The sequence below is a fragment of the Callithrix jacchus genome, chromosome 5 (genome assembly GCF_049354715.1).
Source record: "Callithrix jacchus isolate 240 chromosome 5, calJac240_pri, whole genome shotgun sequence".
NCBI classification, from domain to species: domain Eukaryota; kingdom Metazoa; phylum Chordata; class Mammalia; order Primates; family Cebidae; genus Callithrix; species Callithrix jacchus.
The window spans coordinates 3,649,984-3,664,035 of NC_133506.1; the positions used below are offsets into that span (position 1 = coordinate 3,649,984).

Below are 14,052 nucleotides of genomic sequence, written 5' to 3' on the forward strand. Positions count from 1 at the left end.
AGCTGGGACCCACAGTCAGGGAAGGGGAGAGAAGGCTCCCTTGTCTTGACCCAGTTCCTTTTCCCTCAGATGGCCCACTGCGTGACCTTGGTTCAGCTGTCTATTTCCTGTGACCATCTCATTGACAAGGACATCAGCTCCAAGTCTGACCCACTCTGTGTCCTTTTACAGGATGTGGGAGGGGGCAACTGGGCTGAGGTGAGGTGGATTATGGAGGTTAAGGTTGTGGAGGGAGGCTAGGATTGTGTTTTGGGGTGGAGGCTGTGTGACTGTGATGCTTACTGGCCTCTGCCCACAGCTTGGCCGGACTGAACGAGTGCAGAACTGCTCAAGCCCTGAGTTCTCCAAGACTCTGCAGCTTGAGTACCACTTTGAGACAGTCCAGAAGCTACGCTTTGGAATCTATGACATAGACAACAAGACACCAGAGCTGGGGGATGATGACTTCCTAGGGGGTGCTGAGTGTTCCCTAGGACAGGTATGTAGGGCCAGGGATTAGGATCCTTCAGACGCAGGTCTGTGAGACAACCTAGCCCGCCTGGAGGTAGGGGGCAAGCAGGACCTAACCCTGCCTTTTATCCTGAAAACCTCCTCCCCGCTTTGCCCCAGATTGTGTCCAGCCAGGTACTGACCCTCCCCTTGATGCTGAAGCCTGGAAAACCTGCTGGGCGGGGGACCATCACGGTAAGGAACCCAGCAAAGGTTGGGGAGGGGCTAACATCAATGAATTCATGAGGTGATGTAGTCTTCCCTATCTAGGTTTCAGCTCAAGAGTTGAAGGACAATCGTGTGGTAACCATGGAGATAGAGGCCAGAAACCTAGATAAGAAGGTGTGTCTGGAAGTAGGCTCTGGTAATCCAAGAGTTCAGGGGCCAAGGATCGTGTATGGGGGGCAGGGGTGTGGACAGAGGGATGGCATAGTGGCTGGTTGTTCCTGAGTCTTGTAACTGGGGTCTCTGGCATTGGCAGGACTTCCTGGGAAAATCAGATCCATTTCTGGAGTTCTTCCGCCAGGGTGACGGGAAATGGCACCTGGTGTACAGATCTGAGGTATGAGACCCCTGGGATTGGGTGGGCTGGGGTAGCAGAGAATCTCCTGGGGCCTGTGACTAGCAAGGTTTGGAATTCAGGGAGAAAGAGACTGCAGGTGGGTAGGGGAGTGTGGCAGCTCTTCACGGGCCATGCCAGAGCTCACTGGAGTCCTTGGCCTCCATCTTCAGGTCATCAAGAACAACCTGAACCCTACATGGAAGCGCTTCTCAGTCCCAGTTCAGCATTTCTGTGGTGGGGACCCCAGCACGCCCATACAGGTGAGGAGCTTGCCTCCTGAGGGGACTGCAACGGGGAAGAGAATCTGTGAAGGGACTTATTCTCATCTGCCACCTGACTTATTCTCATCTGTCTGCACACAACTTCCCCTCAGGTGCGATGCTCCGATTATGATAGTGATGGGTCACATGATCTCATCGGTACCTTCCACACCAGCTTGGCCCAGCTGCAAGCAGTCCCGGTCAGTGCTGGCTTTACCAGGGGTACGGAAATGAGCCTAGATAGCCGAAGCTTAGGGGAGGGAGGGAGGAGAGGGGAGTTCCAGTCCTTGACTGATGGTCTGAGAATTTCCTACCCTAATTTTTCTGTCCTCACCAGGCTGAGTTTGAATGCATTCACCCTGAGAAGCAGCAGAAAAAGAAAACTTACAAGAACTCTGGAACCATCTGTGTGAAAATTTGCCAGGTGAGACAATAGCCCACGTAACCAAGGCTCTGATTCCTGAGTTCCATGACACCAACTGCTATCACTCTGGCTATGACCCTGGTTTCATCCGCAGGTAGAAACAGAGTATTCCTTCCTGGACTATGTGATGGGAGGCTGTCAGATCAACTTCACTGTAAGTTGCCTTACTGAGGGCAAGAGAACAGATCTGGGGCTCAAGGTGGTCTTCAGCTCCCTTCTTCACCTCCTCCCAGGTGGGCGTGGACTTCACTGGCTCCAATGGAGACCCCTCCTCACCGGACTCTCTGCACTACCTGAGTCCAACAGGGGTCAATGAGTACCTGACGGCACTGTGGAGTGTGGGCACCGTGGTTCAGGACTACGACTCGTGAGTACCTGCTTCTCTTGGCTATCCCGACTCGCTGCAGATGCTTCAGCCTCTGGGCTCACAATCCCCTCACTGCCTCTTTCCTAACACACTGTCTTGCCACAGAGACAAGCTGTTCCCAGCGTTTGGATTTGGGGCCCAGGTTCCCCCTGACTGGCAGGTGAGCTTTCTCTCTTTCTGTCACTCCTGTTTCCAGTTTCAGGGTCCTGATTTTGGGGTATGCATTAAATTTACTTGCTACCTGGCAGTCAGATTTAAGAGGATATGTAGGGATGGATTCCTGCAGGCATGTAGACAGCAAGTGCTCAGGCCTCCATAGCTCCTGTAGAATCTTGGTGCACACCCTAGTGTCCTATTTCTTAGCACAGAGATGATGGGGAAATAACCTCATTTTCACTCTTGTCTGCAGGTCTCGCATGAATTTGCCTTGAATTTCAACCCCAGTAACCCCTACTGTGTAGGTAAGTTTCCCCATCCACCCTGAGGCAGGTCTGTCCACACATAGAGGGGCAAGCCTGCATGGGCAAAAGGGAGAGTGGGGGCAGATACCTGCCTTCATTATTCAGAGGGTAGATTTTATTTAATTTTGATTTTATTTTATTTGTTTTTTGAGACGGAGTCTTTCTCTGTCACCCAGGGTGGAGTGCAATGGCATGATCTTGGCTCACTGCAACCTCTGCCTACTGGGTTTAAGCTATTCTTCTGCCTCAGCCTGCCAAGTAGCTGGGACTACAGGCTCATGCCACCATGCCTGGCTAATTTTTGCATTTTTAGTAGAAATGGGGTTTCACCATGTTGGCCAGACTGGTCTCGGACTCCTGATATCAGGTGATCCACCTGCCTTAGCCTTCCTGCTGGGATTACAGATGTGAGCCATAGCACCTGGTCCAGAGAATGGATTTTAGAGCTAGGCCTCTGGAATCAAGTCATCATGTCAGGCCAGACGTCATGGCTCACACCCATAATTCTAGCACTCAGGTGGGAGGCCAAGGTAGGTGGATCTCTTGAGCCCAGGATTTCGAGACCGGCCTGGGCAACATGGCAAAACCCTGTCTCTAATAAAAATACAAAAATTACAAAAAGTAGCTGGGTGTGTTGGCAGGTGCCTGCAGTTCTAGCTAATCAGGAGGAGGCCGAGGTGAGAGGAGCACCTGAGCCTGGGAGGTTGAGGCTGTGGTGAGCCATGATCACGATCATGCCACCGTACTCCAGCCTGGGTGACACAGTGAGACCCTAAACATAAAAATAAAAATTATCATGCCACATGACTTGAAGCAAGTTGCTTAATCTCTGTGTGCTTTGGTTTCATAAGAAGACCAAATATTACAGGAAATTGAGTACTCAAGGAGAGGCTGCAAGGAAAGCAGTAAGCCTGGTACCTACTAAGTGTTCTCTGAAAAATGCTAACTGTTATATTATCATTATTATCTTTGCCTAGAAGTAACAGGTAGTTAACTGAGCATCAGTGGAAGCCTTGTTTACCTCCTTGTACGGTATGCCAGTCCACCAAGCTCTTTCGTTTAGAGCCAAACCTTTTGACTCCCCAGCACCCCCACGTGGACACAAGCTGAAGTGGAAAATCTGACCTGACCTGATCTGATCTGATCTGTGTTTGCAAATTTTGACTTTGTATTTCAACATAAATTCAGATTTAGAGAAAAGTTGCAAGAATAGTCGAAGGGGTTCAGGTCCTTGGAACTCGGGGATCAGGGCCTGAGTTCACAGGGGCTCTTCACCTTTTTCCCAGTTACCCAAACATTAACATTTTACGACATTCACTTTCTCTCTCCTTTCTCATACATGTATACAGTGAGTGAGTGTGTGTATGTGTGTGTGTACATGTACACACATTTCAGGGGAAAAAAGATTTAAAATATATGCATATATGTATGAATACACATGTATACCTGTGTTTGAGAATACTGTAGTGAATAGCCCTGCCTCAGGTTTGCCTCTATGGCCCTACCGACTTTGTACCCATCATTATCCACCTGGCTTTTGCCTCTTCATTATATATCTCCTAAAATCAAAAACTTTCCTACGTAACCACAAACCAATTCTCAAAATCAGGAAATTAACATCAATACTATTATTCAACTTAGAGCATTTATTCAGATTTTGCCAATTGTCCTAATATCTTTTACAGCAAAAGAAAATCTCAGATCACACATTTCGTTCAGTTAGTATATATCTTTTATCTGGAAGACTTCTTGCCTCACATGGTGTTAACAATACAGGCCAGACATTCTCTAGGATGCCCCTCAGTTTGGTTTTACCTAATAAATCCTCAGGATTAGGTTCAGGTTGTACATTGTTGGCAGGAATGCCAAAGTGATGCTGTGTATTCTCAGGGCATCAGATTCAGAGGCACATGATGTTGGTTTGTCCTATTACCAGTCATGTTAACTTTGGTCACTTAGTTAAGGTAGGGTTCTACCAGGTTTCCCCACTGTACTAGTACTGTTTTCCTTTTTCTAATTAGTAAGTATATTTTGGGAAGAGACTTTGAAGCTATGTAAATACCCAGTTATGCATCAACATTCCCCCTCTAGTTTTTCATTTTATTTTTTAGATGACGGGGGTCACATACTATGTTGCCTAAGCTGGCCTCAAACCCCTGGGCTCAAGCAGTCCTCCCACCTCAGCCCCGAGTAGCTGGGACTACCGTCACATACCACTGCGTCTGGCTGTACTCTCTAGTTTTCACATCCATTGATGAGCCTTGCCTGAATCAGTCATTTCTATGATTGTCAAATGATAGTGTAATTCTTCCTTCTACATTTATTAAGAGCTTTTCCTTCTCCCCCAGCAACTAATCCATAGTATGGATTCTTATTGAATTAAATAAATTATTATTAAATAGGTTAGGATCTGATCTCAAAACTCTCCTGGATTTGTCCAGGGAAATCCCTCTCCTCTGGGTTTTAATTCAAGCTGTGATTTAGGGCTAGTCCCCTCCTCTCTTTGAACTTCAGATTCCTCATGTGTAGGAGAGAGTTAAGTGCCCTGGTTTACAAGGGTGAATGAATGAAATGCACCCAGGATTCTAGATCTCAGGGCTGGATGGGGTGATTTCAGGACTGGTGTAGTCCTGCGAGGTCCAGGATTTGACAGTATTTCTTGATCTTCTCTGCAGGCATCCAGGGCATTGTGGATGCCTACCGCCAGGCCCTGCCCCAAGTCCGCCTCTATGGCCCCACCAACTTTGCACCCATCATCAACCATGTGGCCAGGTTTGCAGCCCAGGCTGCACATCAGGGGACTGCCTCGGTGAGAGTCGTGGGTGGCAGTGGCGGCAATCAAGGGCTTCCTGAGGGTTATATAACAACTTTTTTTCTTTTCTTGAGATGGGGTCTTGCTTTGTCACCCAGGCTGGAGTGCAGTGGCACAATCTCAGCTCACTGCAACCTCTACCTCCCAGGTTCAAGCGATTCTCCTGCCTCAGCCTCCCTAGTAGCTTGGATTACAGGTGTGCGCCACCATGCCTGGCTAATTTCTGTTTTTGTTGTTGTTGTTTTGAGATGGAGTTTTGCTGTTGTTACCTGGACTGGAGTGCAATGGCACGATCTCAGCTCACTGCAACCTCTGCCTTCTGGGTTCAAGCAATTCTCCTGCCTCAGCCTCCTGAGTAGCTGGGACTACAGGCGTGCACCACCATGCCCAGCTAATTTTTGTATTTTTAGTAGAGACGGGGTTTCACCTTGTTGACCAGGATGGTGTCGATCTCTTGACCTTGTGATCCACCTGCCTCGGCCTCCCAAAGTGCTGGGATTATAGGCGTGAACCACTGCGCCTGGCCAATTTTTGTATTTTTAGTAGAGATGGGGTTTCGCCATGTTGGTCAGGCTGGTCACGAACTCCTGACCTCAAGTGATCTGCCCACCTTGGCCTCCCAAAGTGCTGGGATTACAGGCATGAACCATTGTGTGTGGCCTGTAATAAGGGACTTTTTATCAGTGTGGAGATGTGTGGCTGGGGTGTTTGCAGGGGTTTGGGAGGAGGATCTGCCTCAGGACGTGAATGGTCTTGTCCCCAGCAATACTTCGTGCTGTTGCTGCTGACTGATGGTGCTGTGACCGATGTGGAGGCCACACGTGAGGCTGTGGTGCGTGCCTCGAACCTACCCATGTCAGTGATCATTGTGGGTGTGGGTGGCGCCGACTTCGAGGCCATGGAGCAGCTGGACGCTGATGGCGGACCCCTGCATACACGTTCTGGGCAGGCCGCTGCCCGTGACATTGTGCAATTTGTACCCTACCGCCGGTTCCAAAATGTGAGTGGGTGCAAATTTGATCTGGGAGTTTACCCTTTCGCCTTAACCTGATGTGAGTAGAGTTGAGGCCCAAGGGATGCTTATCTTTTCCTCTAAGTCGGGCAGGGTTGGGTTCTTGGGGGTGAAATGCAGACTTTGGGCAGCTGTTCTGGGCCACCACTGACCTCTCCCTTCTCTTGGCAGGCCCCTCGGGAGGCACTGGCACAGACCGTGCTCGCAGAGGTGCCCACACAACTGGTCTCCTACTTCAGGGCCCAGGGTTGGGTCCCGCTCAAGCCACTTCCACCCTCAGCCAAGGACCCGGCAGAGGCCCCCCAGGCCTAGGTTCCCTTGGAGTCTATGGCAAGTCCTCAATCCTGTGCCCCAGAGGTCCCTCTGGGCCACAACCCAATGCTTCATACTCTCCTCGGTGCTAGCATTTTGTATTTTTTGATACGTTTATACTTATTTCTGCTATTGCTGCTCTTGATCCCACCTTCTTGCTCCTGACAACCCTCGTTTAATAAAGGCCAGTGAAGATCAATGCTTTGCCACTACTCTGTGTTTTTAAGTGGGAGGCTGCTATTAATTTCCCCACACCGCACCTCAGTTTATTGACTTAGGGGTTGTTAAGTAAAGGATGCCTCTGGTGAAAAGCCCCACTCAAAAATACCGAGTATTTCTGGGCAGATATCTATCCGTTCTAGAGACTTTAACTCATTGTTTTTGAAACTACAGCCAGGGGTGGTAGCATGTGCCTGTAGTCCTCAGCTTGGGAGACTGAGGTGGAAGGACTGCTTGAGCCCAGGAACTCCAGACCAGGTTAATTTTTTTTTTTTTTTTTTGAGACAGTCTTGCTCTGTCACCCAAGCTGGAGTGCAGTGGCGTGATCTTGGCTCACTGTAACCTCTGCCTCCCGGGTTCCAGTGATTCTCTGCCTCAGCCTCCTGAGCAGCTGGACTACAGGCACCTGCAACCATGCCTGGCTAATTTTTCTGTATTTTTAGTAGAGATGGGGTTTCACCATATTGGCCAGGATAGTGTCAAACTCCTGACCTTGTGAACTGCCCACCACAGCCTCCCAAAGTGCTGGGATTACAGGTGTGAGCCACCACTCCCAAGTTAATTTTTGTATTTTTAGTAGAGGTAGGGTATCACCGTGTTGGCCAGGATGGTCTTGATCTCTTGACCTCATGATCCACCCGCCTTTGCCTCCCAAAGTGCTGGGATTACAGGTGTGAGCCACCACACCGGCCTTATTATTTAAAGCTATCTCGTTTATTTTTTAAAGCTATCTCCTACAGGAAGGAAAATCCCCAAAATTTAAACAGTGGATAAATGCTCACCTACTGTGTGTATGTGTGTGTTAGACACTAAATGCTCCCCTACTCTGTGTGTGTGTGTGTGTGTGTGTGTGTGTTAGACACTCTGAGTTTCACTTTTTTTTTTTTTTTTTTTTTGAGATGGAGTCTCGCTCTGTCCCCCAGCCTGGAATGCAGTGGTGTGATCTTTGCTTACAGCAGCCTCCACCTCCTGGGTTCAAGCAGTTCTCCTGCCTCAGCCTCCAGAGTAGCTGGGACTAGGAATGTACCAGTCTCTTATTCATGGAGATTTGAGTCCCAGTTTTTTTTCAACAATGCTATAATGAACATCCTTGTACATGTATCTTTGTGCACCTAACAGGAATGTTTCTGAAGAATTTGTTCCTAAAAGTGGAAATGCTAGATAAAAGAGTATATTTAACATTTTTTGGCCAGGCACAGTGGCTCAAGCCTGTAATCCCAGCACTTTGGGAGGCCGAGGCAGGCGGATCACAAGGTCAAGAGATCAAGACCATCCTGGCCAACATTGTGAAACCGCGTCTCTACTAAAAATACAAAAATTAGCTGCGCATGGTGGCGTGCACCTGTAGTCCCAGCTACTCGGGAGGCTGAGGCAGGAGAATTGCTTGAACCTGGGAGGTGGAGGTTGCAGCGAGCCAAGACTGTGCCACTGCACTCCAGCCTGGCGCCTGGCAGCAGAGTGAGACTCTGTCCCAAAAAAAAAAAAAGTATATTTAACATTTTTTAAAATTAGCCGAGCATGGTGCTGGGCGCCTGTAATCCCAGCTACTGGGGAGGCTGAAGCAGGAGAATCGCTTGAATGCGGAGGCAGAGTTGCAGTGAGCTGAGACCACACCATTGCATCCAGCCTGGGCGACAGAGCGAGACTATGTCTCAAAAAAGTTGCCCTCCAAGATGCTGCATGTTTCTTTGCTCATGCTGGTCTTCCTTTCCCACCCCTCGGTAGAACTCATTAATCCTTTGTTGCCTGTCTCCTCCATCTTTTTTCCTTGCAATTATACTCTTGACCCTTTGAGTGAAGAATTCTTGGATCTGGAAGTGCATCATCCTGGTTCCGGGAAACTCTTCTTTCCCCTGTCAGCCTCCTTGAGGTCAGGAACTGGAAGACACTAAATCATCTATGCTGTGCCTCACACAGTTGGGCAGTCAGATCTCAATAAGGATAACCTATGTAGAGGGTACCAGGCCTGCATCAGCCTGTGACTCAGAAGCTTCCTAGAGGTTCTCAAGTTTCCTTAGTTTTTGGGTATGTGCCTGCAGAAAGGGAGTAGCTCCCCCTCCACCTGTACCTGGCAGGAGTTGGGGACTTTTCCACTTATGTTGGGAATTAAGTACAAAGGTGGGTTCAGGCTGTCTGCAGATAGAGGGCAGCCTCTGGAGGAGGGTGGGCATGGGTACTGCCCTGGCACTGCCTTTCACTAGCTGTGTGACATTAAACAGATTTCCTGACCTGAGCAGCTTCCCTCTCTGGTTATGAGGATAAGGTTAGGTAATGTGTATAATACCCACAGCACTGTTTCTTGTATATAGTAGGCACTCCATAAACAGGAGCTGCTATTACCATCTTGATCTAGAGTTCTCCAAGAAAAGGGGGGTGCATTGGGAAGTCATCCTCATCCTCACCATAGTTAGATGCAACAGCAGCCAGAGCTCTCCCAGAGAGCACTCCAAAGCACTGATCCAGCTTCTTCTACTCCAACAATCAGCATGTTTAATGGGGTCCCCCTGTGGCACTGCCCTCAGCCCCCTCTGAGGTTCGCACACCATGGGCACGGACTCGATACAAGCATGTGAAACGGGGGTGGCCCCAGTTGCTTAGAATCTGGATCTTCACCTTGGGAAAGGCAGCTGGGGGGTCATTCTGGGGAGACAAATGGATCATGCCACGGGCTACCCTCCTCCGGGGTCATTCATCTCTCACTACCCCAACTCCTTTCACATCTTCACCCTAGAGACAAACACACCTGCAAGTGGAAAGTCTGAATCTCCGATTTCTCAACATTGAAGGTGAATTTCCCCAAGAAAACTTCAGTCTCATCATCAACTTGGAGGCCCTGGTGGGTGAAGAGTGAAAGGAGGAACCGTGAGGGCACGAGGTGGAGGGGGGAGAAGAAAACTTTGCTGAGGATCCTCTATATATTCAATAGCTATATGCATGTTCTCATGTATTTTTTGATGGTTATGTGCAGTAATTTAGAATGTGGGTTCTAAGAAACCAGGTTTTAAGTTTTAGTCCTGTCAATCGTTAGTTGTCTTACCTTGGACAAATATCCCCTCTCTGAGCATTACTTTCCCCATCTTTAAAGAGGAAGATAATAATAGTACATCATAGGCTATTGTGTAGAGGCAATGCCTGTAATCCCAGCATTTCACAAGGCTGAGGTGGGCAGACCATTTGAAGTCAGGTGTTTGAGACCAGCCTGGACAACACAGCAAAACCTCCATCTCTACTAAAAATACAAAAACTAGCCGGGCATGGTGGCACACGCTGGGAGGATAAACACAAGAATCGCCTGAACCCCAGAGGCTAAGGTTGCAGTGAGCTGAGATTGTACCACTGCACTCCAGCAACCTGGGTGACAGAGTGAGACTCTGTCTCAAAAATAACAAGAATACACGTAAACTGCTTGGCACGGAGTAATTGCTCTACAAGCAATAACTAATATCTGGATATGGTTATGATTATAACCTGCCGCAGCTCTGAGAGGCAAATAGTATCTTCACTTTATAGATGAGCAAGCAAAGACTCAAATAATGGCAACAGTCCTTAGGACTACTGGGGCTTTCTAAGCAAAAATCCCCCACCTCCTGACCTCATCCGCACTCACAAAGACCGCGAAGTCACGGGGGGCGCTGTCGGCTCCTCCGGTGTGCGCCACGCTGGGCGGCGGATGCTGCAAGGTGATGTCGCTCAGCTGCACCCGGCTGGGTAGTCGGATCACCACGTGGCCTTGGTCGCCCTCAAAAGCCCAGCAATTTCCGGGGGACACGTCGGGCTGCAGGCGGGCGGAGGGACCATTGGAACCATGGGACAGAGCAACTGCTGCCGCTCCTCAGCCCAGGCCTCAGCTCGATCCCATCCAGCGGCCCGCCCAGAGCTCCACCTCCAGCCCGCCCAGGGCACCGTCTCCAGCATTGCCGGGCCTCTCCTTGGATTAAACGCCATCCTCGAGCCCCACCCAGGACAAGCCAGGCCCCGCCTAGCTCCACGCCCTCGGCTTCGCCAGGCTCCGCCTGTGGGGCGGGATTTTGGTCCTTTCCCCAGCGTCCAGCCCCGGGTCCCATCCCGGGACGTTTCCAGGCTCACCTCCAGGATAACCGTGGGCGGCCGCGCGTAGTTCCAGAATCTGAAGCGATTCCAAAAGTAGGCAGTGTTCCTGTCTGCGTAGTCGTGGGATGTCTTCTCTAGGTCGATGGAGGCTCCTGGAGCAGGGAGAAGTAACCCTCAGGGGTTCCCAGGCCTTGCCGGGAGTCGGCGTGGTGGGGGCGGCAGTGGATCTGTCCGAGCCTCTGTCCGGCAGTCTGGTGCATGAGTCTGTCTGTGTCAGTGTCTCGGTCTCTCCTGTCTGCGTCTGTCTGCCAGTGTCTCCAGGTCTTACCCACAGAGCTCAGCGCATAGTCTGGCTTTCGCACAAAGTCCTCACTCAGCCTCTGGAACACGAGCTTGGCCACTCTCTGCAAGGAAGGAGGGCGAGGCCTGGAGGGGCGGGGCTTGCGAGCTGCTTTTACAGGTGGGCAGGACCTTGGGGAACTGAGTGCTTTGGGTTGGACTTCGAGGGCCCGGGAGAAATCCCGCAAGGGTCTGGGCGGAGCTTGTCTCAGGAACCTGGGAGCAGGGATTCACCAGGGGTTTCCAAGGTGGGCTGAGGCTCACTCACCTCGCTGTTGGCTGCGCGAACAGTGGACACCTCCTTGTGGAGTTTATCGAGCTCTGCCTGGAGCTGCTGCAGCTGCTGCCCCTGGGAGCGCACGCGCTCGTGGTACTCACTGGAAGTGGGAGGTGGGCGCCGTGGAGTTGGCTCCCTGTCCCCCTGCATACCTTCAAGGCCCCCCACGCCTTCAAGATTTTCAAAGAAACAACTTTGAGCCCCCAATTTCCCACCCTAGGGGCCCTCTTTCACCTTAGAGTGAGCATCTCCTTAGGTTCCTGTTGGAGGAAGGGACAAAACACAGAGCCACTCAGCTCCCGTCGCCCTTGCTCCTACCTCAGCCTGGAAACCGCCAGACTCGAAGGGCTTTCTTTTTGAAGACTGTGTCCCCTCTCCTCGATTCTTCCTTGACCTCCCAGTATCAGAAGCCCCAAGAGACCCTCAAGTACAATCCCTCACAAATCTGTTTAGATCCAGCCTTCTTAAGGACTGTATCCCCTACGCCAACAGTCCAGGGGACCCCCACAATCTCCAGATTCACAACCTGCCAACCCCCTACCCCAGGACAATCTCCGCAACTTACATTCTCCGAAGGAGAGACCAGGTACAGAAGCCCCAACCAGATTACTGGAGAAAGTGGGGAGGGGGGGGTCTTAGAGGAAGGGAAAGAGAACGGGTTTCTCTGGCATACGGGAACAGTGGGAAGAGGCTTGACGGGGTTAAGCTGGGAGGGCGGTGGAAATCTAAGGGGGAACTAGAGGGCTCTGCAGGGGAATGCCAGGAGCTGCAGGAGCGAGGATGTAGGAGAAAATGTGCAGGGTTTGCCTCCAAAGCACCCAGGACTGGGGTTCCAGGGAATTCAGTGCCCCTCACCTGCCAGAAAGAGGCTCAGCAGCGACACAGCCGTGAACAGGAAGCGGATGGAACAGACCTCCCTGGGGAACCGGAGGGAGGCTGAGGCCCCGACCTGCTCAACCCTCCAGCCCCCACCCCAGGGTTCTAGACCCAGCTCCTGCCAACACCACTCAATCGGATCTGAATTGGCCCTGGGGCGTCCGCGTCTCTCCCTCTGACCTGTATACGCTGACCAGGGCGTTTCCTGCCAGGGATAACGACACCCTCAGCACCTGGAAGAGCAGGCCTGAGGCCAGGACAGGGGGTTCGGAGAGGGTCCCACGGCGGAGAGAGGCGGGGGCTCAGCGAGCGTGGTGTCCGGGTTCAGAAGGGGCTTGGGAGGGGCCGCGGGTGGACCTGGGGCTCAGGAAGAGAGGGGTGGGCTAGGAGAATTAGATGGGGGCTAAGAGAATGAATGGAGGTTCGGAGAGGGTCTCGATACTCAGACGGGGTCCAGGGGCTCAGGGAGAACTGGAGTTGGAGAAGGGAGCCCTAGGGTCAGAGGGGATCGCGGCTGGCCTGGCCCGTACTCAGAAAGCTCTTGGACAGCCGCGGGGGAGGCATCTCCTGCCTCAGATCCAGAGTCGGGAGAAGGGCGAGCGGCTCCTCAGAGACAACTGGAGACCCAGTCGGTTCTGCGGGAACCGAAGGGCTCCACTGGGGCCTTGCGCACCGCGGACCCGTCTTCCCCTCGATACCCGGCTGCAGGTCCCTCGGCTCAGAAGCCAGAAAGTTGGGCAGACTCCCACAGGCCTTGGTCGCACCGCAGCCGGATCCCGGCTCCCACTCCGCGGCCCCGCCCCTCGGGGAGGCTCGGTCAAGAGTTGGTCCCACCCCCAGACGGATGACCCTCCTCCAGCCTTAGGTCTTGGCGGAGCCCAATTGTCCTGGAGTCACTCACGCCAACACTGAGGCCGCGCCTCCTCAGTGGCGCCCAATCACAAGAATTTCCCCGCCCCTTCCCATGCCGTCCATCACACTAAGGCCCCGCCCCTTAAGGATCTCATTTATCCTACAGGCCCTACCTCGTAGGGGGAGCCCAGACATCATCTTAGCCCCGTCCCCGCCCGCCCTTAGGTCCCGCCCCCTCCATAGGCTCACCCGGGGTCGACCCCGCCCGCACCCGAGGCCCCGCCCCTCACGGTTGCCGCGCCACAGGCGGTCTCCGCGTTGTGGCTCCGAGGCGCCGGCTTCTGCTGAGAGCTTCCTGCCCATGTGGTTCCTCCGGGCACTCCCGCGCTCAAGGCGGGCTCACCGCAGCTCCGGCCCTGGGCTATTCTGCCCTCGGGCTCCCCTGGCTCCGGCCCTGCTGACCGGCGTCCGTTGCTGTCCTCCGAGGTGACGCTCATTGAGCTGTTCTCGCTGAAAAAGTTGGGCGTGTGCTTGCGCGGGGACGAGGCCGAGCCCGGGCGGGAGCTTCGCCGCATCCTGACGCTAAAGCTGCAGCCGCGGTCGCCAAGTCCTTGGGGCCCTCCTTCAGCTGCTGCCGCCGCGGGGACCCCCCCGGACCCTGCGTGAAGTTGGCAGGCCCAGCGGCCGCACCCGCCCTAGCGCTGTGGCCCGTGCGGCTGTGACGTCACAGAGGAGCTTCT

The 14,052-nt window shown here is 52.4% G+C and overlaps 2 protein-coding genes across 28 annotated transcripts in view; one reads left to right on the forward strand and one right to left on the reverse strand.

Moving 5' to 3' along the window:
- LOC100389040 (RNA-binding protein 12) overlaps window positions 1-6,898 on the forward strand; it is a 40,511-nt gene extending 33,613 nt beyond the window's left edge. For 11 of the 21 annotated variants that reach the window (XM_035302774.3, XM_078371003.1, XM_003732786.5 and 8 more), the window contains 15 exons: window positions 70-198; window positions 299-478; window positions 610-684; window positions 760-831; window positions 971-1,051; window positions 1,222-1,311; window positions 1,425-1,511; window positions 1,649-1,735; window positions 1,830-1,889; window positions 1,969-2,102; window positions 2,208-2,262; window positions 2,512-2,563; window positions 5,239-5,372; window positions 6,139-6,375; window positions 6,559-6,898. In XM_035302774.3, the coding sequence (XP_035158665.3) occupies window positions 70-198; window positions 299-478; window positions 610-684; window positions 760-831; window positions 971-1,051; window positions 1,222-1,311; window positions 1,425-1,511; window positions 1,649-1,735; window positions 1,830-1,889; window positions 1,969-2,102; window positions 2,208-2,262; window positions 2,512-2,563; window positions 5,239-5,372; window positions 6,139-6,375; window positions 6,559-6,699 (1,614 nt within the window). In that variant the 3' untranslated portion in view covers window positions 6,700-6,898. Of the gene's footprint in view, window positions 1-69; window positions 199-298; window positions 479-609; window positions 685-759; window positions 832-970; window positions 1,052-1,221; window positions 1,312-1,424; window positions 1,512-1,648; window positions 1,736-1,829; window positions 1,890-1,968; window positions 2,103-2,207; window positions 2,263-2,511; window positions 2,564-5,238; window positions 5,373-6,138; window positions 6,376-6,558 lie in introns of those variants that run through there. The other 10 variants (XM_078371006.1, XM_078371008.1, XM_078371009.1 and 7 more) reach the window with 3 other exon arrangements.
- A 2,487-nt stretch (window positions 6,899-9,385) lies between these two features.
- On the reverse strand, window positions 9,386-14,052 carry SPAG4 (sperm associated antigen 4). Of its 7 annotated transcripts, none has more exons than XM_078371026.1 (12): window positions 13,603-14,052; window positions 12,991-13,095; window positions 12,641-12,707; window positions 12,440-12,501; window positions 12,150-12,193; window positions 11,819-11,844; window positions 11,576-11,684; window positions 11,297-11,372; window positions 11,005-11,120; window positions 10,526-10,693; window positions 9,662-9,751; window positions 9,386-9,558 (listed from the first exon to the last, which is right to left on the reverse strand). In XM_078371026.1, the coding sequence occupies exons 1-12, from the start codon at window positions 13,673-13,675 to the stop codon at window positions 9,409-9,411; spliced, it is 1,086 nt and encodes a 361-aa protein (XP_078227152.1). In that variant the 5' UTR covers window positions 13,676-14,052; the 3' UTR covers window positions 9,386-9,408. The 7 variants fall into 7 exon arrangements, with proteins under 7 accessions (XP_078227152.1, XP_078227151.1, XP_054112860.2 ...); XM_078371025.1 differs by having other exon boundaries at window positions 10,511-10,693; XM_054256885.2 differs by having other exon boundaries at window positions 10,511-10,693; window positions 12,641-12,665; window positions 13,584-14,052.

Bases quoted from the DNA above. Each gene is read 5' to 3' on its own strand.
- SPAG4 (XM_054256883.2), bottom strand. From the start codon at position 13,887: ATGCGGCGAAGCTCCCGCCCGGGCTCGGCCTCGTCCCCGCGCAAGCAC. The intron at 12,708-12,990 runs GTACGGGCCAGG...TCCTGGCCTCAG, and splicing joins GCTGTCCAAGAGCTTTCTGA to GCCTGCTCTTCCAGGTGCTG. The intron at 9,559-9,661 runs GTGTGTTTGTCT...TTGTCTCCCCAG, and splicing joins TTCAGACTTTCCACTTGCAG to AATGACCCCCCAGCTGCCTT.